This window comes from Falco naumanni, chromosome 13 (assembly GCF_017639655.2).
Source record: "Falco naumanni isolate bFalNau1 chromosome 13, bFalNau1.pat, whole genome shotgun sequence".
NCBI classification, from domain to species: domain Eukaryota; kingdom Metazoa; phylum Chordata; class Aves; order Falconiformes; family Falconidae; genus Falco; species Falco naumanni.
This window is the reverse complement of record NC_054066.1, coordinates 1,958,200-1,985,321: the sequence shown is the minus strand read 5'-3', so window position 1 is coordinate 1,985,321 and position 27,122 is coordinate 1,958,200. Positions and strand designations below refer to the sequence as shown.

Below are 27,122 nucleotides of genomic sequence, written 5' to 3'. Positions count from 1 at the left end.
CCTGGACCTCACACCAAAGCCCCAGCTTCTGCACAGGACAAGGTGGTGTGGTTTTTCCTGCCTGCTGCTAGGGGTGCAGGTAGTGCATTTGTTTCGGGCATGAGTACTCGTTCCTGCTGCTGCTTTTCCTATTCCTGCTAATTCTTTTCCTTCCTGTGGTTTGTGTTTTTTCCATTGTGGGTCTGTATTCCTTGGAGGCCAGCGCTATGTAGAACAGCAACAGTAGCTGCAAAGCCCCAGCTTTTACAAGAGTGAGAAGAAAAACAGAGAGGAAGCCCAAAATTGTGCTAAGCAGCTCTGCTTCCTTCCATCTTCCTATTCCCCCTGGCCGTGGGGTGTGTGCAGTGGTGTCCTTTGCCTTTCCCACCTTCAAAGCTGCCGGGGTTCCACGCTCTCACTGCGGGCAGTGGCGTACGCTGGTGCTTGCCAGGGTCTGGTTCAAACACTTCCTCTTGTCTGAGGGAAGTTGTGCTGCTTCTGGGGTTGTGGGGAGGTGTTTGTCCTCAAAGGGCTCCGAGGTGTCTGGCCAGGGGGCTGTAGGAGCTATTCAGTGTCCGTGGCATCCTGTGTCCGCTAGTTCGGTAATACTTGGCTGGTGTCAGTGAGTCATAGTGCACATGGACTCCTACATCATCTTCTTAGGAGGCTTAGATGTCCACATCGACGCCTCTTGGTTTGGGACCAAGCAAGCGTCCTGAAAGCGTGAACCTCTGAGCTGGGAATCCTGTAATGCACAGTCTTAATTTCCAACCCCTTCTGTTGTTCCTGAATTAGATCAAATAAAGCAAACGTTGTGGTCCCCTTTAACCCTAAATCCTTAGAGAAGTCTGGGATTGTTGAGGGTTTAGAAGTCCTTGCTGTTTTGAGGAGGGGGTGTTTAAGCAAGCACGGGGTTCTTGCCTGGCTGAGATGGGGTCCCGGTGTATTTCCGACGTGAGCGAGTTTGATTACCCACAGAAGTTCCTCCAGGGCCACACCACAGCCTTGCTTTGGGATACCCTCGCCTCACCCAGGCTGTTACCTGCCTTAGGTGGGATCCCTCCCGTCCCAGGCGAGGTGAAGGAGCAGGTGGGGTGAGGACCCCCTGGCACGTAGATGATGGGTGTGAAAACGGAGGTCGGATCTGCTTTCCTGGGCAGCATCATGCCCTGGCAGCCTTGTCTGCTTCTGTCCCTCTGCAGTCTGGGCTTGCCCCGTCTAAAGTCACGCTGCCTCTCCCAGCCCGCGTGCTGACATTTTGGGGCTGCACCAGGGGCTTCAGCATTAGGTACGTGGGTGCCGGGGCGCAGCCTGGCCCAAGGGGGTCCTTTTCCCCCCCCGATGGCTTCAGCCGTGCCGAGGGCCACTGCTGTCACTTCCCGGCACAGCAAGCGGCACTGCTTGCACAGAGCATCCCTCCTCCCCGGGCAGGGGCTGAAAGTGTTCCCAAACAGCGGTTTCTTTTTCCATGGAAACTTCTCTGCAAGTACAGTGCAAGTGAGCTCAAGATTTTCCCTGAAGAGTTTGTTATTGTAAAGTGCTTATCTGTATCTAAACTTTTCTGCTTCTGAGAGAGGCACTGGCGATAGGAGGGGGGAAGTGACTGGTTTCAGGAAAAAACGGCTCTGAAGGCACAGGGATCTGTGATGTTCCTGGACACATCTGCTCAAGGATCTGGAGACCGTGGGGGTCTCTCCTGGCAAGGTGAAGCGATGAATCCTTGCTGGAGTCCTCAATGGGATTCCTGGACGGCAGCCCCAGCTCTGCCCCCCGCCATCGGGCAGATGAGCGGCGCTGCCGGAGCATCGTGCGAGGGCTGGCTCGGTCCCAGCGGTCCCCAGGGAGAGGACAGCCCAGCTGGGGCAGGGCAGGAGGTGCGGTGGGACTGGCGGTGTCCTGCTGCCCAGAAGCCACCCTTCACCCCGAGTGCCACGTAGCCCTGTTTGCTGTTGCCTGTGGCCAGCAGCCAGCTTTCTCCTCCTCTTCCCTCTGGCTTGGTCAGGCACGCTGACCTGAGGCGAGCGGAACGGGAAGAGGCTGCGATGGGCCCCGGGCACCCGCGCGCCCTGCAAGGAGCCACGTGCCAACGCAGCCCTTCCCTCGGCTGTTCAACATTTCCAGGGACCTGCCCATTCGTGTGGGAGCAGGAGGCTGCTAGAAAGTAGATACCCGACAGCCTCTACCTCCAAAACTGTTGCCCCCAAAAAAAAAAATAAAATAAAAAGGAGCATCCCGTGCTCGGGGGAGGGCTGGCTGGGGGCTGTGCATATTGCAGCCCCCCGCAGCCCAGTGCAGCCCCCGGGTTACAAAGGATGTCCCAAAGCTGGTGATGAACGAAACTGTGTGGGGCTGTGACAATGTGACTTCTGGGGAAATTTAGAAGAACAGAGCTTGTTTAATCCAGAAAAATGATGACACAAACACCGGCACCAAGAGCGTAGGGGGTGTTTACAAGGATAATCCTTTCTTCCTTCCAGATTTATGTCTGATGCTACGTGTTTTCCTAATAAGCCACATACGGGGGGTCCGAGCTGCTGCCCCCCCTTCTCACCCGGGCAGGCACAGGAGCCCATCACTGTGTTGTCAGGCAGGTCCCTTTGTCCCTGGGGCTAGGCAGGGCACCGCAGGTGGCTGGGGCAGGGAGCCAAGGATGCTGTGCCGGGGTCTTGAAGCTCTGGAAGGACACAGCCAGGGACACCGACACTGGGGTGGGAGCTGATGTGGGTGAAGGGCAAAGCTGGTTCTTAGCACATTGGCATCGTCTTACTGGAGTGAGGTTCAAGGCTGGATGTCGTATCTCGACCCTTATCTGAGCCAGGGACAGCAGGGCTGAGTGATGGAAACCATGCGGCGCATGGAAAGCAAAGCCTCACACGGACAGCGGTGTGGATGGCCAGGTGGGTTTGCTTTGGGGCAGTGCTGCGTAGGAGGGTTGGTTAAAGCCTCCCAAGGTCTGCGTGTGGGTTTGTTCACCCTCTTGCAGAAAGCAAAAAAACCCCAAGGACCAAATTAAAAACATCCTTCTGTTGACAGGATACGCGGTTAGGTGTTGGCGCCTGTCCCGAGCTGTGATCAAGAGTGGAAGAATAACCAAATTTGGGAGAGGATTGGCCATGGATGCGGCTACCAGCTGCTGGAGAGGTGGTAGATGTTGGAGTGGTGGTGGAGAGGGACCCCAGCTCACCGGCCGGGGCAGCCAGGCCACATGGCCCCAGCACGCTACGCTGGGCCAGGTATTGGTGGCCCTGCAATGAGGCAGTTGGGGTTTGGGGTGAGGAGGAGAAACTTCGGGGCTGCGGTGCGCTGGAGGTAGATGCTGTTGCCACAACCCCTCTGCTCTTGGCCACCATGTCTGTGTCAGGCAGTGGTGCTGGTCCCCCCGCAGGAGGTGGCCCTGGGATGGGGGTGGCAGCCTTGGGCGCGGTGCCCCCAGGCACAGTTCGGGATGTGGCTGCCTCACCGGGTGCTGCAGTGTTGGGGGGATCCCCGCTGCTGGGGCCCCGTCCCCCTCTGAGCACTGGCGGAGACTCAAGAGACCAGCAGCAGAGTCGGCTCCTTTCTGGAGCGCTTTCCTGCTGCAGCCAACATGCACGGGGGGCCCAGGGGCAGGAAAAAGGCTTTTCCAGAGCTCTTTAAACAGGGACTTCCTCATCTGTCCAAAAAATTATTTATTTCAGCAACAAAAAGCCAAACAAGCCCTGTTGTTCCAAACCACCTCGGTTTCTCCAGCCTGGGTCTGTCCCAGGTGCCATCCCTGCTGCCAGCCCGTGCCCGACGGCACCGTCGCGGCCTGGGGGTCCCGTGGGACCCACGCTCTGCCCTCCCAGCTGGAGCGAGGAGCTGCTGGGGGGGGAACCTGGCATGAGAGTCACTCCAGGTCCTGTGACCACAGGGCGGCACCTGCCTCCACGTGGAGGCAGCGGAGATGCCCCAGGTCCAAAACCCAAAGCAGAGCTGTGAATGCCGTGGCTCCTCACTGGAAGCTGGCGATGAGTGTTCTTATCCCTTCGTGGGGAGCAAACCTACCACGTTTGACCTCCAGCATCAGCCTCATCCCCCCTGGTGCCCGCGTGGTGGGGACACGCCGTGCTCGGCCCGCGGCAGAGCTCCTGCCAAGGTCGCTGCTGTAGAAGCCGAGCAATGACGTTGACGTGCCTCAGCCTTGTTGTTTTGGATCCTTCAGCCTCTTGGCTGCCATTTCCCTTTTCCAAAGAAGTCCACTGAAGGGTGGGGAGCACCCTGGCCCCTGCCCTGGGAGCCTGGTGGGGGCGGGGGCTGCCCGGGTGGGTGGCCCGTGGCCAGGGTGATGAGATGTGGTCTTTGGAGACCTCCTCCTCCATCCCTCCTTAAGGACAACCGCTATGTCATCTTCCCATCCCCTTTCTGTCCTGCAACTCCTTTTCTGCCTTCCCCCCTGCCCACCCTTTCGTTCTTGCTTTGAGCTGCAGGGAAGGGTATTTAGAAAGGGGTGAGCTGGGGGTTAATCCAGGGAAGCTCCTTGCTCCTGTGCTGTCCCCTCTTTTGGTGGCCCAGGCCAGCTCCTGGCTCACCCCCAGCCCCTCCTGCCCTCGGGGCAGTGGAGATGAACACGAGAGGGTGTCGTGCTCAAAATCTTGCTATGAAGGGAAACACAGCCAGGATTTGTTATTACTATAACCAAGGTTTAAACAGTCAAAGAGCAGCTTTTAGCTCGGATCTAGATCGCGGAAAAGGAAAGCAAAGCAGTGACTCCGCTGTGCTGTGGTGGCAACACATCCCTGCGCTTCTTTAGCTGCTCCTTGGGCCTTTCCACCATGCCCGCCCTGCCCCTCGCCTGGTGTCCCCGTGCTCCCGTATCCCTCCGGGCAGCATCCTTACGGGAGAGCGTTAAAGGCATTCATCTGCTCAGAAAAAGCATCTCCCGTTACAGCTGCCTGTGCTCAGCCTCGGTGTCTCCCTCGAGGACAAGGAAATGAAAAATAAACGAAGCGCTGCCACTTGGCCATTGGCAAAATGCCTTCAGCGAGTCCGCCCGAGGCTGTGGGCAGCACGAACCGAGCTCCGGAGGCGCAAACCCCCCTTTCCAGAGGCCTCGCAAACTCGTTGCACGGGCCGGGGTCCCACACAGGGGCTGGCCACGCTGAGGAGCACCTCGCAGCCCCCACTCCCATGCCTGCCCCCCGCGATGGACCTGCAGCCCCACATCGGCGCTGCGGGGGGGAAGGGAGAGCAACCAAACGCACTGTGAGCGCTGGCGGGCGGTTTTATTGCACGACATCTCGAAGCGGTGCCACAAAGGTGTGACATCCTTGCCCCCTGTCCCATGTTTTTATCCCCACTGGCACAGGGATACGTGAGGGTCTCAGTGCCATCCTTTTAACCCTCTCCTGACTGTTCCTCTTGCCAATTGCCCCCCTCCCCGCCTTCTTGTTTTTTTCCATCCATGACAAGCATATTTCTGTGTTAAGCCTCAGCGCACCGTGCCAGCCCAGCGCAGGGACCGTCCCTGGGGCAGGGTGCTGCTGCTGGGGGGGTCAGCCCTGCTGGGGCCAGACAGGGAAGCCACCGGTGTCCTCTGGGAGCAAAGCTCGTGGCGCTGGGGAGATGCATCCTTTGTGGGGCACGGGCTCGGTCCCTCCATGGGGCGATGATGGGTCCATCTCCTGCCTTCGTGGGGTGACATGGGATGGCTGACAGCTCCGCTAGCAGCTCCCTCCTGTGCACAAGAAGATCCCCACAGCAATGCCCAGCAAGGCGAAGGCCCCCAGGATCAGGCCCAGCACCAGTGGGGCATGCGACCGGCTGCTCTGTTTTCCTGCAAAAGGCAAGAAGGATGGAGGTGACAACTGGGGTCACCCCCACCGCGCCACTGTGTCCCGTCCCAGCCCCGGCACGGACCTGTCCTGGCGCTCTGAGCCTGCAGGATGCCAACGCAGGTGGTATTGAGGAAATGCTGGAGGTCCTCGGTGGTCTTGCTGTACTTCATCAGCTCCTTCTCAGCAAAGGTGGCCACCGCGTCCCTGCCGGGCCAGTGCCGCTTCCAGGTGGCGCTGGGGACGTGGAAGCTGAGGAAAGCTGTCCCATTGAGGGTCACCTCGTAGAAGCTGTGGGCTGTGCCGTTGGGGAAGAGCTGACAGCCCAGGTGGCAGCACAAGCTCTGGGTGTCTGCAGGGACAGAGTGGGGGTCAGGGTCAGCATGTCCCAGCCTCGGCAGCCCACTGCCGTCACCAGCATCAAGCTGTGCCCCGAGTTTGCAAGGCCTCAGCCCGCACCACCCGGCCCACCGGCGCTTTGGCTTCGCTCCGTTTGGTGGCAGCGAGGTTTCGCGTGGTGGGGTGGCCGTGCTTATTTTTCTTTTTCTTATCTGGGGACAGCACAGCCTCGGGTTACAGGGATGGTGGTTGTGCAGCACAGGGTGCCGAAGGATGTGGCACTGCCAGCCTGGGAACACTGGGCAAGGAGAGGCATGGGGCGTGCCAGGGACCCCGAGGTGGGACAGGGCTCCCCGAGTGCCAGGCAGGAAAACCCAGGGCTGGGGCAAAAACTGCAGGGGGGGGTGACAAAGAAAATGAAGGTAAAACACTCCAGGCAGGAGCATCAGAGGAAACACGGGCATGTGGACTGATGCAGGCAGGAGCAACGAAACCATGAAACCTTCGCTGCCAGCATCCCACCCCCGCTGCAGAGGCTGCAGGGTGCAGGCAGGGCACAGGCACAATGCAGGCAAGATGCAGGCAGGGTGTAGGGGGGTGCAGGCAGTGCCGGCAGGGTGCTGGCAAGGTGTAGGGGGGTGCAGGCAGGGTGCCAGCAGGATGCAGGCAGGGTGTAGGGAGGTGCAGGCAGGGTGTAGGGGGGTGCAGGCAGTGCCGGCAGGGTGCAGGCAGGGTGTAGGGAGCTGCAGGCAGGGTGTAGGGGGGTGCAAGCGGGGTGCAGGCAGGGTGCAGGTGGGATGCAGGCAGGGTCCCTATACCTCACCATCCCCCCAGCTGCAGCCCCCAGCCCTTTCCCTGAGGGGCAGCAGGAGGCTGAGCATCCCCCTCTTCCCAGGGTGAGCTCCAGGTAAGAAACTCCCAGCTCTGCAGCAGGGCTCCTTTTGCCCAGAGACAGGTTCTGCATGTGGCCATGTCCCCATCCCTTTGCCCAGCTGTCCCCAGAGAGCTGTCCCCATGTCTAGGCAGCACCGCGGGGCTCCCTTTCCCCAGTGGGACCCGGCGCCCCTGTGCCCCCCTCTGGGTACCACTCACAGTTGATGGGCCTCTCCTTGCTGAAGAACTTCACCAGCTGGCCGAAGAGCTGCAGGTAGGTGTCCACATCCTGCCGCCGCCTGGCCCAGGCGTCAGGGGGCTCCAGCGGCAGCACCTGGGTGACATTAAACCCCTCCAGGAGGTGGCTGAGCTGCCCGTCCAGGCTGGCGTTCCCCCAGAAGACGGAGCTACCGTCGGAGACGTGGGTCCATTGCAGCATGGTGAAGGTGAGTGGGACTGCGAGAGATGCCGGACATCACCCACCGCTCAGTCCCCTCTGGACATCACCCACCCCTCTGTCCCCTCCGGACATCACCCACCGCTCCGTCCCCTCTGGACATCACCCACCGCTCAGTCCCCTCTGGACATCACCCACCCCTCTGTCCCCTCCGGACATCACCCACCACTCCGTCCCCTCCGGACATCACCCACCGCTCAGTCCCCTCTGGACATCACCCACCCCTCTGTCCCCTCCGGACATCACCCACCGCTCCGTCCCCTCTGGACATCACCCACCCCTCTGTCCCCTCCGGACATCACCCACCCCTCTGTCCCCTCCGGACATCACCCACCGCTCCGTCCCCTCTGGACATCACCCACCGCTCAGTCCCCTCCGGACATCACCCACCCCTCTGTCCCCTCCGGACATCACCCACCGCTCAGTCCCCTCCGGACATCACCCACCGCTCCGTCCCCTCCGGACATCACCCACCGCTCCGTCCCCTCTCCACAAACCATGTCCCCCCCTCCATGCCAACCCCAAGCCTCTCCAACCCCACCGCCACCGTGTCCCTGCCTCACCTGCCTGGCCCGCACCGCAGCCCAGGGCCCCGCAGAGCAGCAGCACCCGGAGCATCGTGGGGACAGGGACAGGGACAGGGGCAGGACGGAGGGTGCCCCGCTGGCCTGGCGGGGAGTTAAGGGCCGGGGAGGTGGGGCTGCGGGAGGAGGAGAGCGGGACTCGGGCCAGGTCTCTCCCATTTCCTTATCCCGGGCCACCCACACCCCTTCCCTGCCGGCCGTGCGGGGGGTGCTGGGCCCCACAGGACCCGGTGATGCTGACGCAGGATGAGGCGCCAAGCTCGCCAGCGCCTGCCTCAGTTTCCCCGTCCCTCCGCTAGGCAGGGCCCGTCCCCGCTCCCCTGGGTGGGGCGGGGGGCCGGCGGGGACCCAGCGGTGCGGGGGCTGCTCCGGGAGGGATGGGGGGACACGCTGTGCCCCTCGGGGGGCCTGGGGCAGGTGGCCAGTGCTGGCACTTCAGGCAAGCACAGCTGTGGCAGGACCCCCACCCCTGGCAGGATGTGACCCTCGGGATGCAGCATCCCTGAAGCCACTGTAATGAGCTGGGTGGGGACTTGGGACCGAGAAACCTCTGCCCGGGATCACGCTGTGTGGGTTTTAATTACACCTAAAGTAATTATACACACAAGAAATAATGGAATTTTTATTAAAATATCCAGTTTTCCCCGCTGGATCAGCCTGGGCGGCAGCACATACCAGCATGGCATCACCTGCCACAGCACAGTGTGGCATGGTATGGCGCAGTACAGCATGGTATGGCGCAGTATGGCACAGTATGGTGTGGTACAGCTCAGTACAGCACAGTATGGCGCAGTACAGCATGATATGGTGTGGTATGGCAAAGTAGGGCACAATATGACACGGCATGACACAGTATGGCGCCATATAGTGCAGTATGGCATAGTATGGCACACTATGGAACTGCACGGTTTGGTATGGCACACAAGGCACAGTACAGCACCACATGGTGCAGTATGGTGTGGTATGGCACAATACGGTATGGTATGGTGCAGTATGGCATGGTATAGCACCACATGGCATGGTATGGCACAGTCTGGCACAACATGGTTGCTATACGGCACAGCACGACGCAATATGGTGCCATATGGCACAGCATGGCACAGTATGGCACAATATGGGACGGTATGGCACAGTATAGCACCACATGGTGCAATATGGCACCACATGGCACAGTATGGTGTGGTATGGTGCAGCATGGCACCGCATGGCACAGTATGGTGTGGTATGGCACTGCAAGGCGCAGTGTGGTGTGGTATGGCACAGTATGATAGCATGGCACAGTATGATGGTATGGCACAGTATGATGGTATGGTGCAGTATGGCACTGTATGGCACAGTATGGTGTGATATGGCGCAGAATGGTGTGGTATGGCACAGTATGGTGTGGTATGGCTTAGTGTGATGGTATGGTGCAGTATGGCACCGCATGGCACAGTATGGTGTGATATGGCGCAGAATGGTGTGGTATGGTGCAGTATAGTGTGGTATGGCACAGTATGGCACCGCATGGTGCAGTATGGCACAATATGGTGTGGTATGGTGCAGTATGGCACTGCACAGTATGGTGTGGTATGGCTTAGTGTGGTATGGTGCAGTATGGCACCGCATGGCACAGTATGGTGTGATACGGCACAGAATGGTATGGTATGGTGCAGTATAGTGTGGTATGGCACAGTATGGCACCGCATGGTGCAGTACGGCACAATACGGTGTGGTATGGTGCAGTATGGCACCGCACAGCATGGTATGGTGCGCTACGGCGCACTATGGTGTGGTATGGCGCAGTATGGCACCACATGGTGCAGACTGGCACAATATGGTGTGGTACGGCCCCGCATGGCGCGGTATGGCAGAGTTTGGCACAACATGGCGGGGCGGGGCCGAGGGCGGGGGCGGGGCCGGGGGCGGGGCCGCCGCGGGGCGTGTCCCGGCGGGGCGGGGTCGGCGGCGCCGGTGCCGGGAGCGCAGCGATGGCGGCGGCGGAGCTGGAGCGGCTGCGGATGGCGGGGGCCGGCATGGCCATTGCCGTGCTCACCAGCGGCGGCGATGCGCAAGGTGCGGCGGGGGAGCGGGGCCGGGGCCGGGGCCGGGGCCGGGGGCCGGGCGGGAGCGGCATCCGCGGGGCCTCGGGGCGCGCAGCCGGGACGCGGCCCACGCTCCTGCCCGGGAGCCCGCGGCGGGGGAGGGGACGGACGGGCACCCCGCTCCCGTGTGTCCTCCACGCACGGGAAGGGTCGCCGCGGCCCACCCGCGCCACCTCCCCGTGCCCACCCCCGAGCACCCGCCGTGGGGGTCGCGGCCCCCCGGGATGGCTGACGGGTCTCGCTCACCTGCGGCTGCCACCCGTGCGCGGAGCTCCCCGGTCTCTGGGCCCCCCCACTCGAGGGGGCGGGACACCCCTGGGATCCGGTGCCCCGTGGGGTGTGGGGTCCCTCGAGGTCACCCTGGCTCACCTCTCACTTTGCCAGGGATGAACGCCGCCGTCCGCGCCGTCACCCGCATGGGGATATACGTGGGAGCCAAGGTCTTCCTTATCTACGAGGTTGGGGCACCCCCATGCTCCCCATCATGGGTGGGGGGCAGCTGCCCCCCCTGTGCCGGGGTCCCCCTCACCCCCATCTTCTTCGCAGGGCTACGAGGGGCTGGTGGAGGGGGGAGACAACATCAAGCAAGCCAACTGGCTCAGCGTCTCCAACATCATCCAGCTGGTGAGGCTCACCGGTGGGGACACGGGACCCCCAAATCCAACCACCACCCCCAAAAAAAGCTACATGACAAGCTGTGCCCCCCCCCCCCCTTTTCCTCTGCAGGGCGGGACGGTGATTGGCAGTGCCCGCTGCAAGGCCTTCACCACCCGCGCGGGCCGGCTGCGGGCCGCCCGTAACCTGGTGGAGCACGGCATCACCAACCTCTGCGTCATCGGCGGGGACGGCAGCCTGACGGGCGCCGACATCTTCCGCTCTGAGTGGGGTGGGCTGCTGGAGGAGCTGGTCCAAGACGGTGGGTGACCCCCCCTCCCAAACGCACTGGGTGGGGAGAGTGAAAGCATTCAAAGGGTGCTGAGCTCCACAGGTGCCACCCTGTCACTGTGACCCCCAGGGAGGGCTGGGCTCCTCCGCTGCTCGGCAGGATCCGGCCCGATGCTGGTGGGGGATGGGGGCACCCCAAAATAATCAGTGGCACGGCGGTCCCCCCCGGCAGGGCAGATCAGCGAGGAGGTGGCGCGGGAGAACTGCCACCTGAACATCGTGGGGCTGGTGGGCTCCATCGACAACGACTTCTGCGGCACCGACATGACCATCGGCACCGACTCGGCGCTGCACCGCATCATGGAGGTGATCGACGCCATCACCACCACGGCGCAGAGGTGAGCGGGCTTGGGGCTGGGGGCTGGACCCCCCTGGAGCAGCGCACCCACCTTCCTTCTCCTCCCACCCATGTCCTTGCAGCCACCAGCGGACATTCGTGCTGGAGGTGATGGGCCGCCACTGTGGGTAAGCCCCTGCGGTGTGACGGGGTGCCACGTTCGGGGGCCAGGCCCGGTGCTGCCACCGCCGTGTCCCCCCAGGTACCTGGCGCTGGTGTCTGGATTGGCCTCGGGCGCCGACTGGCTCTTCATCCCTGAGTCCCCTCCGGAGGATGGCTGGGAGGACCTCATGTGTGAGAGGCTTGGGGAGGTGAGGGGGGGTTTCCTAAGGTCCTGTCCCCGTTTTCACCCCAGAGCATCCCCGCAGGCACCCGGGCTGAGCCCCACAGCCGGTGCCCAGCCCCTGCGAAGCTTCGGGAGCTCCCACCATTGTCCCTGTGAAACGGGGCACTCAGCCGAGCGCAAATCCAGCCCTCGCGTGCCAGGGGCACCGCTGGCTCGGGGGCTCAGCCACCCTGAGCCTGAGCCACCCCCCAGGCAGCAGCTGGTGGCAAGCGGGGGAGGGTGCTCAGGCTCGGCCGCCGGTGAGTTTTGGCTAAGCCGTGGCAGCTCTTTTTCTCCCCTCACACCAGACACGCAGCAGAGGGTCGCGGCTCAACATCATTATCATTGCCGAGGGTGCCATCGACCGCAGTGGCAAACCCATCTCCTCCAACTACGTGAAGGATGTAAGCGCCCGCTCTGGCACCCACTCCGGCACCCAGGGTGACTGGTGGGTCCCCAGCATGACATCCTCTCTTCTCCGCAGCTGGTGGTGCAACGCTTGGGCTTTGACACGCGGGTCACCGTCCTCGGCCACGTCCAGCGCGGAGGGACCCCGTCAGCCTTTGACCGTGTGCTGGTAGGTCCTGGGGGAGGACACGGAGCGGGGGTCACCCTGCAGAAAGCAGCAGGCTGGTGGGGAACCCCGCTCCTGCATTCCCTCTGCCTGTTGCAAAGGGCTTGAGGCTCAGACGACCCCCGCAGGGGTGGCCCCCGCTGTGCCGAGCACAGCCGCATGCCCAGGTCCCCTCATTTGCTGCAAATTTCACGGGTTGTTGAAATGAAACCAGCAGCTCTCTGGCTGTGAGTTGGGTGTGCCAGCAGCCGCCTGGTTTCCAAGGTCGTGGGAGCATCCTTGTGTGAGCACGGGGGAGCATCCCGCCTGGCTGGCGTGGGTGGCCCCAGCGTCACGAGGCGGCGGGTGCCCCTTGCCTGTTGCAGAGCAGCAAGATGGGGATGGAGGCGGTGATGGCGTTGCTGGAGGCCACGCCGGACACCCCCGCCTGCGTGGTGAGCCTCTCGGGGAACCAGTCAGTGCGGCTGCCACTCATGGAGTGCGTCCAGGTGGTGAGTATCGGGGCGGGGGGTGTGTGTCAGGCACGCCAGCCCGCTGGGTGGGGGTCCTGCTCCCCTCCCCATAAGCGTGGGTGTCACGGTGCTGCATCTCTTCTCCCCCCAAGACAAAGGACGTGCAGAAGGCCATGGATGAGAAGAGGTTTGAGGAGGCCATCCAGCTCCGTGGGAGGTGAGGAGTGGGGACCGGGATGGGGGGAGACATCCCTATGGAGTGGCCAAAAGGACATGCTGGTCTGGGGGCTTCTCCCTTGGGGGGGAACCATGGGCTCCTGCAGCTGGGAGGGCATCCCCCCCCACGCCTTGGGGTCCAGGCGCCCCTCGGGGCCACGCCGCCTTGTCCTTGCAGGAGCTTTGAGAACAACTGGAACATCTACAAGCTGCTGGCACACCAGAAACCGGCACAGGAGAAGGTAAGGAGGGATGAGGAGCAGCAGGTGACATCATCCCTGCCTTGGGAACACACACCAACGTGCCATCCCCATCCCTGTCGCTGCAGAGCCCCTTCAGCCTGGCCATCCTGAATGTGGGTGCCCCTGCCGCCGGCATGAACGCTGCCGTCAGGTCGGCCGTGCGGATTGGCATCTGCCAGGGGCACACCATCTACGTGGTGAGCGACGGCTTCGAGGGCTTGTCCAAGGGGCAGGTAAGGGGGACGGTGAGCCTGGGTGCTGCGGGTTTCCCAAGGGGGTGGGTTTGGGCTTGGGGGGCAGCGGCAGGGTGCTTCTCCCATCCTAAAACCCAGCGCTGCTGCTTGCAGATCCGTGAGGTGGGCTGGCACGATGTGGCAGGCTGGCTGGGACGTGGCGGGTCCATGCTGGGCACCAAGCGGTAAGTGCAGCCCCAGGGGGCTGGGAGGGGAGGGGACACCCCTGTCCTCACCCCACGGCCTCTCCTCCCCTTCCCTACCGCAGGACGCTGCCCAAGACCTGCATGGAAAAGATTGTGGAGAACGTGCGGAAATTCAACATCCAGGGGCTGCTGGTCATCGGGGGGTTTGAGGTGTGGGGGCATCCTCAGCTCTGGTTTGTGGGGCTGCCGGCATCGCGGGCGGCGCAGGCCACCCCGGGCCACCCCTTCTGGGATGTGGATCCGGCCCCAGGGCATGTCCCGAGTCCTCGGCTCCTTGCAGGCGTACGAGGGGGTGCTGCAGCTGGTGGAGGCCCGCGGGCAGTACGAGGAGCTCTGCATCATCATGTGCGTCATCCCTGCCACCATCAGCAACAACGTGCCGGGGACCGACTTCAGCCTGGGCTCGGACACAGCTGTCAACGCGGCCATGGAGGTGAGGGAGGGCAGGGGGCAGCTCGCTGGGTCCCAGGTCCTGCCATGTTTTGGGATGGCATGCGGGAACGAACCAGCGTCCCATCCCGGGCAGCAAGGACAGGTTTTCCTGGTGTGACCCCCGGCTTCTCCTGGTGCAGAGCTGTGACCGCATCAAGCAGTCGGCCTCAGGCACCAAGCGCCGCGTCTTCATCGTGGAGACAATGGGGGGCTACTGCGGGTACCTGTCGACTGTCACTGGCATTGCAGTGGGCGCCGACGCCGCCTACGTCTATGAAGATCCCTTCACCATCCATGACCTGAAGGTGAGCAGAGTAGGAGCTGCTTTCTGGCAGCATCGTTTGGGTAAAATAGGATGGAAAACTGGGAAAGGGAAGGCTCCGAGGCAGGGCAGAGTTTGGAGGAACATGGCCAAGCCCCGTGAAGCTGCTGGGTTGATGTTAGTGGCACTTGGGTCCAAACAAGAGGACCAGAGGGACCCAGGATGGCTGCCAGCATCCTGGCGTTCATCTTGCAGGCCAACGTGGAACATTTGACTGACAAAATGAAGACGGATATCCAGAGAGGGCTGGTACTGCGGTGAGTTGGGGGCGCCTGGGGTCACTCACTGAAAAACCCAGCCCTGTGGCAGGGAGCAAGGCCAGAGCTGAGCCCTTCCCGTGGCCAGAGACAGTCCCTGAGTGCAGCGAGGTTTGGCACGGTGGGCGCGTGGCATCCTGCCCGGGGTCGCCACGCTCGGCCAGAGGGATGGTCCTGTGCTGGACGCCTCTGCTGCTGTCCCCACCCTGCCCCAGCATCCTGGGCCGATGGGCTGGCGCTCTGGGCCTCAGGTAGAACAAAACCCAGCAAAAATAGGTGTTTAGGGGAGCACAGAGGGACCCCTTGGGGATGCCAGATTGTGGAGCAGCCCCCCCAATCCCTTCCCTCTGCTCCCCAGCAATGAGAAGTGCCATGAGCACTATACCACCGAGTTCCTCTACAACCTCTACTCCTCTGAGGGCAAAGGCATCTTTGACTGCAGGATTAACGTTCTGGGCCACCTCCAGCAGGTACAGGGGACAGGGCAACATGGGCCACTGCTTTCCCCAAGACTTGGATGGGCCTGACTTCACCATGTCTTTGTCCCCAGGGGGGAGCCCCGACCCCCTTTGACCGCAACTACGGGACCAAGCTGGGAGTGAAGGCGGTGCTGTGGATGTCAGAGAAGCTGGAGGAGGTCTATCGTAAGGGTGAGCCGAGGGCTGTGGGTTCTGTGGTGGGGTGTGGGGAGGCTGGTGGCACCGGGCAGCCCCTGCTGCTCTGGTCTTGGCCACTTGGCCCCCGGCAAGGCAGCCACAGTCGACAGTGTTCTCCTACCCAGGGCGTGTGTTTGCCAACTCGGGAGACTCTGCCTGCGTGATCGGGCTCAGGAAGAAGGTGGTGGCCTTCAGCCCCGTGACGGAGCTCAAGAAAGTCACTGATTTTGAGTAAGTCCCATCCCCATGTCCCAGCAGTTCACCAGGTCCCAGGGGGACCTTCCCAGGTTCTAGAGCCATGTCTCCCCCTGCGCAGGCACAGGCTGCCCCAGGAGCAGTGGTGGCTGAACCTGCGGCTGATGCTGAAGATGCTCGCCAACTACCAGATCAGCCTGACCGAGTACATCTCGGGGAAGATGGAGCACGTCACCCGCCGCACACTCAGCATTGAGAAGGGCTTCTAGTCCCACCAGCCCAAGCCGTAGCCCCCACCCACATCCTCTCCATCCCCACGTGCTGCTCGGGGAGCGCCGGGTCTCCCCTGTTCTCAGTAGCCGTGTAGCTTCGCCATCAACCCCTTAAAGCAGGCAGAGCCTGGCTGTGGCTCCCAAACCAGCACAGTCCTGCCCCAGGTGGCTGGTCCAGGGTCTGATCCCTGTGCAGATGCAGAAAAGAGGTGTTGCTAGAGCCCAGCTGCGGAGCCCAGACCCTTAATCTTCCCTTAGTAGTTTATTGCTGTTATTTAATGATGGGGTATCTTGATTCCTTATGTAGCGGCTTGACCGCCTGAGCCAACTGCTGCTTTTAGTCACCTGCCTTGCGCGCAGGAGGGAAGCTGAGGAGGATACGCTGCCATCCCGGAGCGGGTAGGGGCTGGTTCCAGGGGCTTTCGGCTGCCCCGTGAGGTAAAGCTCCATCCTCCCGTGGCATTTGCCCAATGGCATGTCTGGAGGGCGCAGCACAGAGTACCGGTCCTGGCAAGCCCCTCTTCCCTGGCCACCTTGCATGACGCTTGGCTGTGACCGTCACTGTGTGGCCTCGGGTGCCATGCCTGTCATCTCACCACTGCTCTGTGACACTCCCAAATCTTGTACTGTTCGCAGCGCTGCTCTCCTCCTCTAGAGATAAAACCCGCTGGAGCCAAACCTGCCTCGCTGGAGAGTGGTCATTGTGCGCCAAGTCCCCGTGGGAAGGGAAGCGGGGGCAGACCGGGGGTTACGGTTGGGGGGACAGTCCCCATGAACAAAGCCAGATGGTCTCCCAGAGCTGGATTAATGCTGGGCCAGGAGGTTTCCCTGCTTCTGTCCTCAAAGCCTGAGAGAGCGGGACCGCAGGCGGCCTCTGCCTTGCCGGGCCGTGGCGGTTGCAAGGTCAGCACCCCTCTGCAGGCAGACTTCGCAATCCCAGAGAAAAATTGCTTCTTCCTTGTTTTGGTTCCCACCTTCAAAGAAAGCGCAGAAGTGATTTATGGCGGCGAGATGTTTGTTAAGGCAGTTTCTCAGGGCAGCTGCCAAGCGGGCCGGCTCCCACGTGCAGCACTCGGGCTTGGCTGCACTGCGCCGCGCTCGGCCGGCCGGCTGTGCGTGTGCATCGCCCCTTTCCCAGGCCACTTCCCTCCTGGGGCTTTTGGCTGACAGCTCCAGCCTCTGAGGCCTTGCCAGCACCAAGATGCATCACAGTCTTTTGGGTCAAACACACAGTTATTTTTTCCTCCAGCAAGTTGTCCCCAAGTGCCAAGTCCCTGATTTCAGTGCTTTTCCTCTAGTTGGCCACGTTACTTGTTTTAGGCTCCGGAGGAAGATGGTAATTATTTCACCTTCCCTGCCAGAGCTGGACACACAGCAAGAGCAGACCTTGCTGACGGGAGGCTGCATCACGGCTCTTCCCAGGCGAGTATCTGCTGTGGGGACCCCAGGCAGACCTGGCCGATCCTCCGAGCGCCAGCGATGGGAAACAGGCTCTTCCACCGTCCCACATCTGAGGAGCCCCGACTGGCTCCTGTGCAGGACCTCCCATCAGCCAGGGACCATCCCGCGCTGTGGTGTCCCCCACACCTGCCCCACCGTTGGCCTCCAGGACCCCTGCGGTTGGGCTGGACACAAATTGTGCTGGATCCGGACCCGCGGACGGACAGCCGCTGGCACAGGCTGAGACCGGGAAACATCTGCCCTCGCTGCTCCATATCCCCCGCTGGGGCAGGTCAGGGCGAAAGCAGGTCACACCACACAGCTCTTGGCAGCCGCCCTCCAGCAGCCGGGTGCAGGGTGTTAATGGGGAAGGGGGTGTCCCCACGCTCAGGCCAGCTTCGCATTTGGATGCACTTGGGGACAGGGGTCACTGGAGCCTTCGCACCTCATTTCCACTCAAAAAAGCCTGGAGTGCCAGATCCCAGATCCCTTGTGTGTGTGTGGGGGGAGATGGACAGGGACAGCCCCAGCATCCTGCAGGGGGGCAACCACCCCGTGCGCTGCTAGAACGAGCAGTAGGGGATGCGGTGACGGTGCACCCAGGCACGGCCAGCCCAGCCCCGGCTGCCCCCCGGCCCTGGGGAGAGGGCAGAGCAAAAAAGCCATGAGCATCTTCAGCGAAAGGCAGGCTGCCAGGTCCCCAGAGGGAAGAGGCCAGCCCCCCCTGGGCTGTGCCGAGGGTGCGCGGGATCAGGGTCACCCTGCGAGGAGCCGTCGGGAGCACCCAGGGCAGCTCACCCGGCCCCAGGAGCACCCGCACCAGCCAAGCGCGACAAGCGCAGCACGTAGGCAGCGAGCTCTGCTCGGGGACAGTCGTGCAGTCAGGGATTAACAGCCAGAGTTCTCCAGCGTGGAGGGGAGGAACGGTGCCAGAGCAGCCTCAGGCCACGGCAGTTGCTCCATTAGCTGCCCTGATGACAAGCCATGACACTTGCTTTGATCACTCTCCTCCCAGCAAAGCTGGGGGGTCTGGCTCCCCTGTCCCCTGACACAGACGGGTGCGACTACTGCCACCGAGCAGGCTGTCGAGGCAGCCTGGGAGAGGACATGCCCTCAGCACAAGGGCAAGATGCAAACAAGATGACGGGTATGTCTCTCAGGCCCTGGCTGTCAAGGAAAGTCTGGTACATTATAAATCACACTGGCTATTTAAACGCAGCTGGGTTTAATGCAGAAGGCAAGAACTAGGTCATTTGAGGAGTTAAAGGCATCAGCAATCTTCATCCAAGTGACGAGGGTCAAACTGTGCCCCTTCCCACCAAGGTCAAGTAAACAGGCCTGTGGACACAGGCTGTCACCATCCCCGAGGAGCGTTCCTCACAGCAGCGTGACCCGGCGCACGGGTGCTCGGACCCCCGTACAAAGTGGGGTAGCAGGGATGCGGACACGCCACCCCACCTCACACAGGGCCGGGGTCTGCAGCCGAGCGGCACAGAGGGGCCGCGTCCTGTGCCTCGGAGGCCATCGCCCTGCCTGGGTGGGCTTTGTGCCTCTGCCATGAGCAAGTGAGCTTTGCCCGCTGCCTCTTCCTGCACTCGGCGTTGACTTGTGGCTGCAAGGTTCCCAAATAGCACAGTCCCTTTGAAGAGCAGCCCCTGCAGCAGCTCGGTGCAGAATCAACCAGCGCCGGGGGCGGGCGAGCCCTTTCACGGGTCCAGTGAAGCGGGAAGACGCAGGGGCCCACAGCGCTGCTCCTGCTCCGCAGGGCTAACAATGCAAGCCATGAACCAGACATAATGGAGCAATGCCCAGAGTCAGTTGTTCTCGCTATGTTTGCTGAACCCCAGACACAGCCTACACGTCCGAGAGGGATAATTGGTTTTATTTGGTATGTCACAACATTTTCATTTGTATTTAGCGGCTCTACAAAATCTTAGTAAATGCAGCTTTTTCAGTTACACAGAAATGCCACCCTCGATGCCTGCGCAAACCTGACAGTAACGCTTGGCTCGTTTTCTCCTAAAAACGCACAGGGGCGGTTTATTCTAACGTTGTTTCCTTAAGATGCCTACAGGGGCATGTGGGGGTGAGAGTACAGCTGAGCATTCAGGATCTAGGAGAGAGTAATTTGTTTCACCTAGGCTGCACCGAGCTTTTCTTTGGTCCGCCTGATTGCCAAGTCAGGTGCTACATGCACTAACAAGGACCAGAAGTCATGAGTTGAATGTAAATTAGGAATTTGACATTGACCTTCACAATCTGCACCAGACAGTTCTGGGTGATCATTTCAGGCAGCATCTCCCCGACAGACTTCACAAAACAAACTCTGTGGTAGAAACTGCCTTCAGAGCCTGCAAACACACAGGGGCTGGCTGCCGGTTAGTCCGACAGGGAGCCACTGACAAGCAGTGACCTTTCTAGCTGGCAGCAGGCTTTGCCGAGCCCCCTTCGATCGCGCAGCACAGCAGCACTCTCACTGCGGCCCCGCTCGCTTTTGCTTTGCTGATTTACCGGCAGCTCCCATCAAACAGCCCCAGTGACATGAGACACAAACGTTAACTGAGCCTGTTACACAAGCAGGAAAGCTCCCGCAAGCCAGGTCAGGTGCTGCCCGCCCCAGTGTGACATACACAGCTGGGGGTGATGTCGGGAGCTACGGGGCAGGGGCAGCCAGCAGCACCCCGTCCCAGCCCCTCCGCAGGGGAAACACAGCGGGAAACACGGAGGCTTTGGCTGCAGCCAGGCATGTGTGGGCAGAATGGCGCTGCGGGGCTGGGGCTGGCTGGTGCTCCAGGGAGGTTTGTAATGGGCACTGTCACTCCTCCTGCAGCTCCTTCTTCCGAAACGCCTGCAGTCTCCTCCCCACCGTCTGCTGGACTATCTCCAGACCCTCCGTGTCCAGTTCCTTCATGAGAAGCAGGATGGCATTCAGGACATTGTTCTGTCGGGACGAGAAAGACAATGCTTTACACAAGCATGTTAACACCAGCCCAGAAAAAGACACTTGATTTTCAAAGCTGCTCTTTCTAGGAACACCACCACCACCACAGCCGGCCATTTGCAACAGCCACCTGCAGCTACAGGGACAGAACAACCAAGCCCTCGGGGCAAACACCGGCAGAGACGTGTCAGGAGGTGAACTGGAATGCAGGACAAACCCATCCGCCCAGTCCTGCACCGACTGCCCGCATGCCTCTGGCTCAGGCTTCTGTGAGGAAAGGCGCATACAAGAGTACAAGAGCAGCCGCCCTCTCTCTCCAGCGTGACTACATGTAGGATGGGAAAGGACAGGAACCTTCTGATCTGAGGAATAAGAAGAGCCTGTAGAATTGTGAAAGCGTGAGCTGGGAGGAACACTTGAAGGCCTTCAGCCCAGCCCCCGCACTGACACAGGACTACTGCCAGCACCAGACCATGGCTCTGTCAAACCATGTCTTGCAAAACTCCAGGGAGACATTCTGCAGCCTCCTAAATAACTGTGCTTCTAGGGAAAATATTTTTTCTAACATCCAACATGAACCTCCCCTGCTGCAATCTGTGGCCATTTCCCCTTTAATGTTTTCTTTTCCTGAAGGCCAAAGCCCGTGGGTACTACTCATGATGCTGCAAAGTGATTCACTCAAGTGTTCACTCATAAAACGTGAACAGAGATCGCAGGCAACTAACATCAGAATGAGGCAGAACGTGGTCTAGATCTCACTTTGGCCTCCCTGCATCAATTGAAGTGATGGCGCTCAGCCCAACGGACAGCAATTCCCAGCTGAACAACCAAGATCCATGAAGTTCATCCAAGGCTACACCACGGAAGGGGCTGAGGAACCACCTAAGCTCTCAATGAAGCAACCTCCCCCTAGGCCGACAGTCTGCCAGCTGCATTTCAGCTGCTGCCCATCCAGCACGTGTTCCTAGCACAACCCCAGTGAAGGGGCACACGTGAGCTTGTGTGCAGACAGACCAAGAGGACAAACTCCACTGGGCTTTCTTTATATTGCATGATGTCTTAAAGATAGAAGAGAATGGAGTATTTTCAGTTGGAATGGACCTACAAAGATCACCTAGTCCAACTGATGACCTGTCTGCTTCAGGGCTGACCAAAAGTTAAAGCATATTAAGGGCATTGTCCAAATGCTTCTTAAACACGTGACAGGCTTGGGACATGTCTACAGGGTGTGACCACCCTCCTGGTGAAGAAATGCTTCCTACTGTCCAGCCTGAACCTCCCGGGCGCAGCTTTGAGCCATTCCTGTGTGTCCTGTCACCGGATCCCAGGGGGGAGAGCTCAGCACCTCCCTCTCCATGTCCCCTCCTCAGGAAGCTGCAGACAGCAATGAGGTTGCCCCTCAGCCTCCTTTCCCCCTGAAATTAGACAAGCCCAGGTCCCTCGGCCACTCCTCACAGGACACACCTTCCAGCCCTGTCACCAGCTCACTGCCCTCCTCCAGACGCATTCAAGCACCTGAACATCCTTCTGAAATGGGGGGGCCCAGAGCTGCACACAATGAAAAGCAATTTGGTCTTTAAAAGATACTCACTCTCTTCTTGCAGCTGCAGTCTGTCCCTCGAGGTGAAAAGGAGGAAAATTTATCCCTGGGAACAGGCTTCATACCAAGCTCCTCTCGAATTTTGCTAAGAAGGGGAAGAAGAGCAAACGTTATTATGACCAGCTGGGAGAACCTTACACTGCCAGGTGAATCCTTTCTAATCATGGGCAACCACGCAAGAAATATCCAGCTAAGGACTCAAGGCACATCTATTCACACACCACAACACCCCAAGCAAAATTCCCACGTGAAGCAAGAACCTCACAGCTATAAAATATAAATGAGGATGCCGCCACAAGGAGTCTGCTTGCACCCCCACCTGGGGCAACAGACTCCCGTGCCTGACACTAGCTAGGACTGCAGACCGTGTGACAGTGCACTGGAACAACACATGCCGCAGCGCTGACATGCGCCAAAGCGTGTTGCAGAAGCAGAGATAAGCAGGAATGGACTGGGGCTCACGCTTCAGAGAGGATCCATCTCTGTCCGCACATGCAGCTGACACTGGAGAGTAAGTACCCACCTACAGAAGAGCCTGTTTTGCAGATACAGAACCAGACCCACAAGTGCTATTAAACCAGCACAGCTCCACCACGGTAACTGGAACAACAGGAATCTGTGCCAGCCGCAGGCCTGGCCCACGGAATATCAGGGTTGACTGGCAGGGTCCTTTCATGCCACATGCGAGTTCAGCCCAGAAATCCTAACAGCTCACGAGCAAGCCCTCACTTTGTCTCCTCCAGACTGAAGTTCAGCAGTTCACTCTCAGTCTCTGTTGTGGATTCAGCAGCACTAGATACAGTGGACTCAGGGCAGCCGTTTTCCACATTTCTCCTAGCTGGTGGGGCCGTAATCTCCTCACCATCAACCAGGGCCTGGGACAGTTCTTCCTCTGTCACAGCTGCAAAAACCAAAACAAAAGCCTGCTGCAACAAGCTCCAGCAGCCCAGGAACACAGCAGCTGTAACAGGGCAGGTACTGCTGCTACAGAGCTACATCACTGGGGTCTGGGCCAAAAAGTGTCCTTTGTACTGGCCTTTTGCTTTCATCCTCCTCCTGCAGTAAAACCCGCAAAGGAGGACACTGGCAGCTGTCACCCGTCTCACAAAGTCAGAAAGGTATCAGGGAGGGACGCAAACATGCTTTGTTATCTCTTGTCTCTGGAGAAGGCTCCAAAAGCTACCAAATTACTGCTACCAGATGGAAAAGCTTCTCTTTTTTTTAATGACAGCAGATCCAATTACAGAATCTTTGTTTTGCCACAGCAAAGAGTTCTAAAAAACCACTAATTAGTGGCACCATCTCCGCTACAATGAGGCTTTTAGTCCTGCTGGTGTTAACTCTGGTGCTGCAGGGAAGGGAAAGGAGAAAACAGAAGCGGTGGATCTTGCAGAAGGGATGCTCAACCTCTAACACATCCTGACTCAAGGAAGAGTCAAAGGATGCCTTAAAGAGAGGAACCAACACGTTACCGGTTTCCATGTCGCCCTGCCTGTAGCTTGGGGTTGTCCCTTTACCTGCAAGCACCCACCTTGGTTATCAAGCTTCTGCAGGCTGGGTAGGTTACGCAGCACCGTCATTCGGTAGCGGTGGGGGTCTGACCCACAACAGGGATTTTCAGACAGCCACAGGACCCTCAGCCGGGGTAGGTTTTTGAGGTAGAAGAGCTCATTTAGGCTTGTAATGTTGTTCTTCCTCAGATAGAGTTCACTCAGATTCTGGCACTGATTCAGCGGCTCGAGGTCTGAGATGCCATTCACGCTGAAGAGAGACAGCAGGGTCAGAGACCAGCAAGCCCACCCCTCCCTCGCTGTACTGTTTAGGTGGCAGCACAGCCCCTGTAGCGCAGTGGCTTTCCAGCCCCCTTTCCTGCAACAGTTTCACTGAGGAGTCTCACCGTGGCACCTCACCGTGCCACAGCATGGCAACAGACATTCAGTGGGCTTATAGCATTTCATCGTTTTAAACAGGGGAAAGAATTAAAAAAGCAGGCTCTCCTCTCTCCTGATGATGAACAGCCTCTGCTTCCCCCTAACACCTGTCGCACCTGCACACGTTTCTGTAGCAGTTCCTCAGACTTGCTGAAGGAGAACCCATATAAGATTCCCAAGCGAAAAAGCTCAGATTCACAGACAGCACTGGGTCCGTGGGATCCCCAGAGTAGGTGTGTTAGGGGGAGGCTTACAGAAATTAAAAGCTCTGTGAGGTCCATGAAGCATTTCAACAAGCATTCTGCAAACTGGCCCCATGCAGAGGCCCAGAAGATCCCCATCCAAACTACGGAATAGGACTTGGGGAGCAACAATCCTAAGAGGTTTATAACACTTCTCAAAACAGAGATTATTTTCTTGAGCAGCAAAGGGAAACATGCATAGGAACCAGCAGAAGAATAATCACTTCTGCATCTCTGCTGCTTGAGAAATCGGGCATGAAGAGCCAGGCAGCTCAGATGCACAACCACAGAAAAGTGGTAAGAAACCAAGGGACAAGCCACAGCCCCACGAGAAAGGCCATTTCCCCTGCCCTCTCCAAAGCTGGCAGTCTGTCATTCACCTGAACGTGATCACCTCAATGTTGGGCAAATCCCGGCATATCGATATCTGTGCAGGAAGAGACAGAAACAGCAATTTGACACTCCCAGAAAACAAATACAAATAAAAGCAATTTAAAATCACACACGGGGCAGATAAAAGCAAAACAGCAGTTTGGGTTTGCTTGAGTCTAACCCAAGCTTAACACCACCAGAGAGATTTGTTGCCATGGTCAGTGCAGAGTCAGCAGCTCCTCCACCCTCTCTGCCCAGCAGTGGAAGCGCAGACACCAGCATCACGTTGCTCTTCTGCTCCAGCAACTCCGCAGTCTCTGTGCTGGTTTTCCAGCCACCAGACACAGGAGAGGATCCCTCCTACGCCAGACAGCCCTCTCCTAACAAGGGCACGCCATCCAAAGTCCCAAACAAATGACGCAGGACTCAGGGTCCCACTCTCTGGGGGTCTGCACAGGACCTCAGAGTGGAATTTTCCAAGCGCTCTCTCAAAACACCACCAATCGTTTTTATTTCTTTTTTTTTTTTTCCTATGAGATGCTAATCAATTCTGAAAAGCACTGCAGCTCACTGGCACCGGGCCAGCCCAAACCCAGGCCTGCGCCCTCCTCAGCGCCCCGTCAACCCCATCCTCTCCCCACACCGGCTGCTGGCTCAGGCTTCCCTCCGGCGGGGTGCGGGCTGGGGTCCACCACGGCCGCCCGGGCCCGGGAGCGCTGCGCCGTACTTACATCGGTCAGGTGGCTGCCCCTGCGGAAGGAGAGCAGGGGTCACCGGCACGGCAGGGCCCAGCCCCCACCTGCTGCCCCCAGCCCCACCACGGGCCTCCTTGTTCACCCCTTCGCAGGCCACCTGCCCCCCCATCCCTGCCTGCCCCCCAGCCCTGCCTGCCTCCCTACCCCAGCCCTGCCTGCCCCCCCCATCCCTGCCTGCCCCCCCCCATCCCTGCCTGCCCCCCCCCATCCCTGCCTGCCCCCCCCATCCCTGCCTGCCCCCCCCATCCCTGCCTGCCCCCCCATCCCTGCTTGCCTCCCTACCCCAGCCCTGCCTGCCCCCCATCCCTGCCTGCCCCCCCATCCCTGCCTGCCCCCCCATCCCTGCCTGCCCCCCCATCCCTGCTTGCCTCCCTACCCCAGCCCTGCCTGCCCCCCATCCCTGCCTGCCCCCCCATCCCTGCCTGCCCCCCCATCCCTGCTTGCCTCCCTACCCCAGCCCTGCCTGCCCCCCATCCCTGCCTGCCCCCCCATCCCTGCCTGCCCCCCCCATCCCTGCCTGCCTCCCTATCCCTGCCTGCCTCCCTACCCCATCCCTGCCTGCCTCCCTACCCCAGCCCTGCCTGCCTCCCTACCCCAGCCCTGCCTGCCTCCCTACCCCAGCCCTGCCTGCCTCCCTACCCCAGCCCTGCCTGCCCCCCCCAGCCCTGCCTGCCCCCCCATCCCTGCCTGGCCCCCATCCCTGCCTGGCCCCCATCCCTGCCTGGCCCCCCAGCCCTGCCTGGCCCCCCAGCCCTGCCTGGCCCCCCCATCCCTGCCTGCCTCCCTACCCCAGCCCTGCCTGACCCTCCATCCCTGCCTGCCCCCGCATCCCTGCCTGGCCCCCATCCCTGCCTGGCCCCCCATCCCTGCCTGCCTCCCTACCCCAGCCCTGCCTGACCCTCCATCCCTGCCTGCCCCCCCATCCCTGCCTGGCCCCCCATCCCTGCCTGGCCCCCCATCCCTGCCTGCCTCCCTACCCCAGCCCTGCCTGACCCTCCATCCCTGCCTGGCCCCCATCCCTGCCTGGCCCCCCATCCCTGCCTGGCCCCCATCCCTGCCTGGCCCCCCCATCCCTGCCTGGCCCCCCATCCCTGCCTGCCTCCCTACCCCATCCCTGCCTGCCCCCCATCCCTGCCTGCCCCCCCCATCCCTGCCTGCCCCCCCCCCGCCCTGCCCGTCATCCCCCGTTCGCCCCCAGCCCTGCCTGCTCCCTGTGGCCCAGGCCTGCCCGTCTCCCCGGGCCGGCTGCCGCCGTGGGCCCGACTGCGCGTCCCGGCCCGCCTCCCGCCCGGCCCCGGCCCCCCCCGCCGGCGCCCACCAGCAGTTGAGGCGGCGGACGCCATCGAGCGCGGCCGCCTTGGCCCGCGCCAGCACGGCCGCCCGCGTCAGCCTCATGGCCGGGCCGGGCCGGGCCGCGGCGCCGCCGCCATCGCCAGGGGCGGGACCCATCCCCCGCGTAGGCTCCTCCCGGCCGGGGCGGGACGGGCCTTGGCACCGGAGCCCCGCGGGGCATTGGCCGGCCTCCCTCCCGCAGCCTGGGCTGGGGGCCGGGCAGGGCAGGGTAGGGTAGGGGAGGCCGGGCAGGGCAGGGTAGGGTAGGCTGGGCTGCGCAGGGCAGGCCGGGGGCCGGGCAGGGCAGGCCGGGCCGGGCCGGGTAGGGTAGGCTGGGCTGCGCAGGGTAGGGCAGGCCGGGGCGGGCCGGGTAGGGTAGGCTGGGCTGCGCAGGGTAGGGCAGGCCGGGCCGGGCAGGGCAGGGCCGGGGCAGTTCTCCTCCGGTACCCGGCTGTGCTCGGGCTGTGGCTGCTGGGGCTGCCCGCAGCAGCTGGCTGCCCTGCAGCCCCCTGAGGCACAGTTTTACTTAATTACTTAATAGTTACGTGCAAATTGTATTACTAATTTCATTGCATGTTAATTAGGGAATATTGCGTACATATAGCTACACATTTACAGTATATATATTTATATCTAACTTTACACATAAGTATATATACCTGTGCACACATAGAATACATATATACCCCACTATATATGTATATAACAAGGGTGCATAAATGAAATACATACTTCCA

General features: G+C 60.6%; 3 protein-coding genes across 4 annotated transcripts; 1 reads left to right on the top strand and 2 right to left on the bottom strand.

The window, feature by feature from the left end:
- Window positions 1–5,203: 5,203 nt before the first annotated feature.
- On the bottom strand, window positions 5,204–8,124 carry PROCR (protein C receptor). Its single transcript, XM_040613864.1, has 4 exons — window positions 8,004–8,124; window positions 7,203–7,439; window positions 5,857–6,123; window positions 5,204–5,773 (listed from the first exon to the last, which is right to left on the bottom strand). Exons 1-4 carry the CDS (start codon window positions 8,056–8,058, stop codon window positions 5,661–5,663), a joined length of 672 nt encoding a protein of 223 aa, XP_040469798.1. The 5' UTR covers window positions 8,059–8,124; the 3' UTR covers window positions 5,204–5,660.
- Window positions 8,125–9,945: 1,821 nt separating this feature from the next.
- Window positions 9,946–16,450, top strand: PFKL (phosphofructokinase, liver type). The gene is made up of 22 exons (XM_040613746.1): window positions 9,946–10,079; window positions 10,493–10,566; window positions 10,655–10,732; window positions 10,835–11,024; window positions 11,226–11,391; window positions 11,474–11,518; window positions 11,593–11,701; window positions 12,024–12,119; window positions 12,200–12,292; window positions 12,655–12,780; window positions 12,894–12,958; window positions 13,136–13,199; window positions 13,286–13,432; window positions 13,547–13,617; window positions 13,701–13,788; window positions 13,919–14,071; window positions 14,211–14,375; window positions 14,588–14,649; window positions 15,008–15,119; window positions 15,200–15,299; window positions 15,431–15,536; window positions 15,622–16,450. Exons 1-22 carry the CDS (start codon window positions 9,995–9,997, stop codon window positions 15,767–15,769), a joined length of 2,343 nt encoding a protein of 780 aa, XP_040469680.1. The 5' UTR covers window positions 9,946–9,994; the 3' UTR covers window positions 15,770–16,450.
- A 2,623-nt stretch (window positions 16,451–19,073) lies between these two features.
- On the bottom strand, window positions 19,074–26,581 carry CFAP410 (cilia and flagella associated protein 410). 2 transcript variants are annotated; one of them, XM_040613652.1, is made up of 7 exons: window positions 26,372–26,519; window positions 25,030–25,048; window positions 24,307–24,353; window positions 23,285–23,514; window positions 22,483–22,654; window positions 21,745–21,838; window positions 19,074–20,153 (listed from the first exon to the last, which is right to left on the bottom strand). In XM_040613652.1, exons 1-7 carry the CDS (start codon window positions 26,500–26,502, stop codon window positions 20,028–20,030), a joined length of 819 nt encoding a protein of 272 aa, XP_040469586.1. In that variant the 5' UTR covers window positions 26,503–26,519; the 3' UTR covers window positions 19,074–20,027. The 2 variants fall into 2 exon arrangements, with proteins under 2 accessions (XP_040469586.1, XP_040469585.1); XM_040613651.1 differs by lacking the exon at window positions 25,030–25,048 and having other exon boundaries at window positions 26,372–26,581.
- Window positions 26,582–27,122: the final 541 nt, after the last annotated feature.

Coding starts and splice junctions, on each gene's coding strand:
- PROCR (XM_040613864.1), bottom strand. CDS start 8,058: ATGCTCCGGGTGCTGCTGCTCTGCGGGGCCCTGGGCTGCGGTGCGGGC. Junction 7,440..8,003: donor CTGCGGTGCGGGCCAGGCAG/GTGAGGCAGGGA, acceptor CATCTCTCGCAG/TCCCACTCACCTTCACCATG. Junction 6,124..7,202: donor CAAGGAGAGGCCCATCAACT/GTGAGTGGTACC, acceptor CTGTCCCTGCAG/ACACCCAGAGCTTGTGCTGC.
- PFKL (XM_040613746.1), top strand. CDS start 9,995: ATGGCGGCGGCGGAGCTGGAGCGGCTGCGGATGGCGGGGGCCGGCATG. Junction 13,433..13,546: donor AGGGCTTGTCCAAGGGGCAG/GTAAGGGGGACG, acceptor TGCTGCTTGCAG/ATCCGTGAGGTGGGCTGGCA. Junction 14,650..15,007: donor CAGAGAGGGCTGGTACTGCG/GTGAGTTGGGGG, acceptor TCTGCTCCCCAG/CAATGAGAAGTGCCATGAGC.
- CFAP410 (XM_040613651.1), bottom strand. CDS start 26,566: ATGCCCCGCGGGGCTCCGGTGCCAAGGCCCGTCCCGCCCCGGCCGGGA. Junction 22,655..23,284: donor GCAGAAGCTTGATAACCAAG/GTGGGTGCTTGC, acceptor TGGTTTTTGCAG/CTGTGACAGAGGAAGAACTG. Junction 21,839..22,482: donor TTCAGTCTGGAGGAGACAAA/GTGAGGGCTTGC, acceptor TCCCCTTCTTAG/CAAAATTCGAGAGGAGCTTG.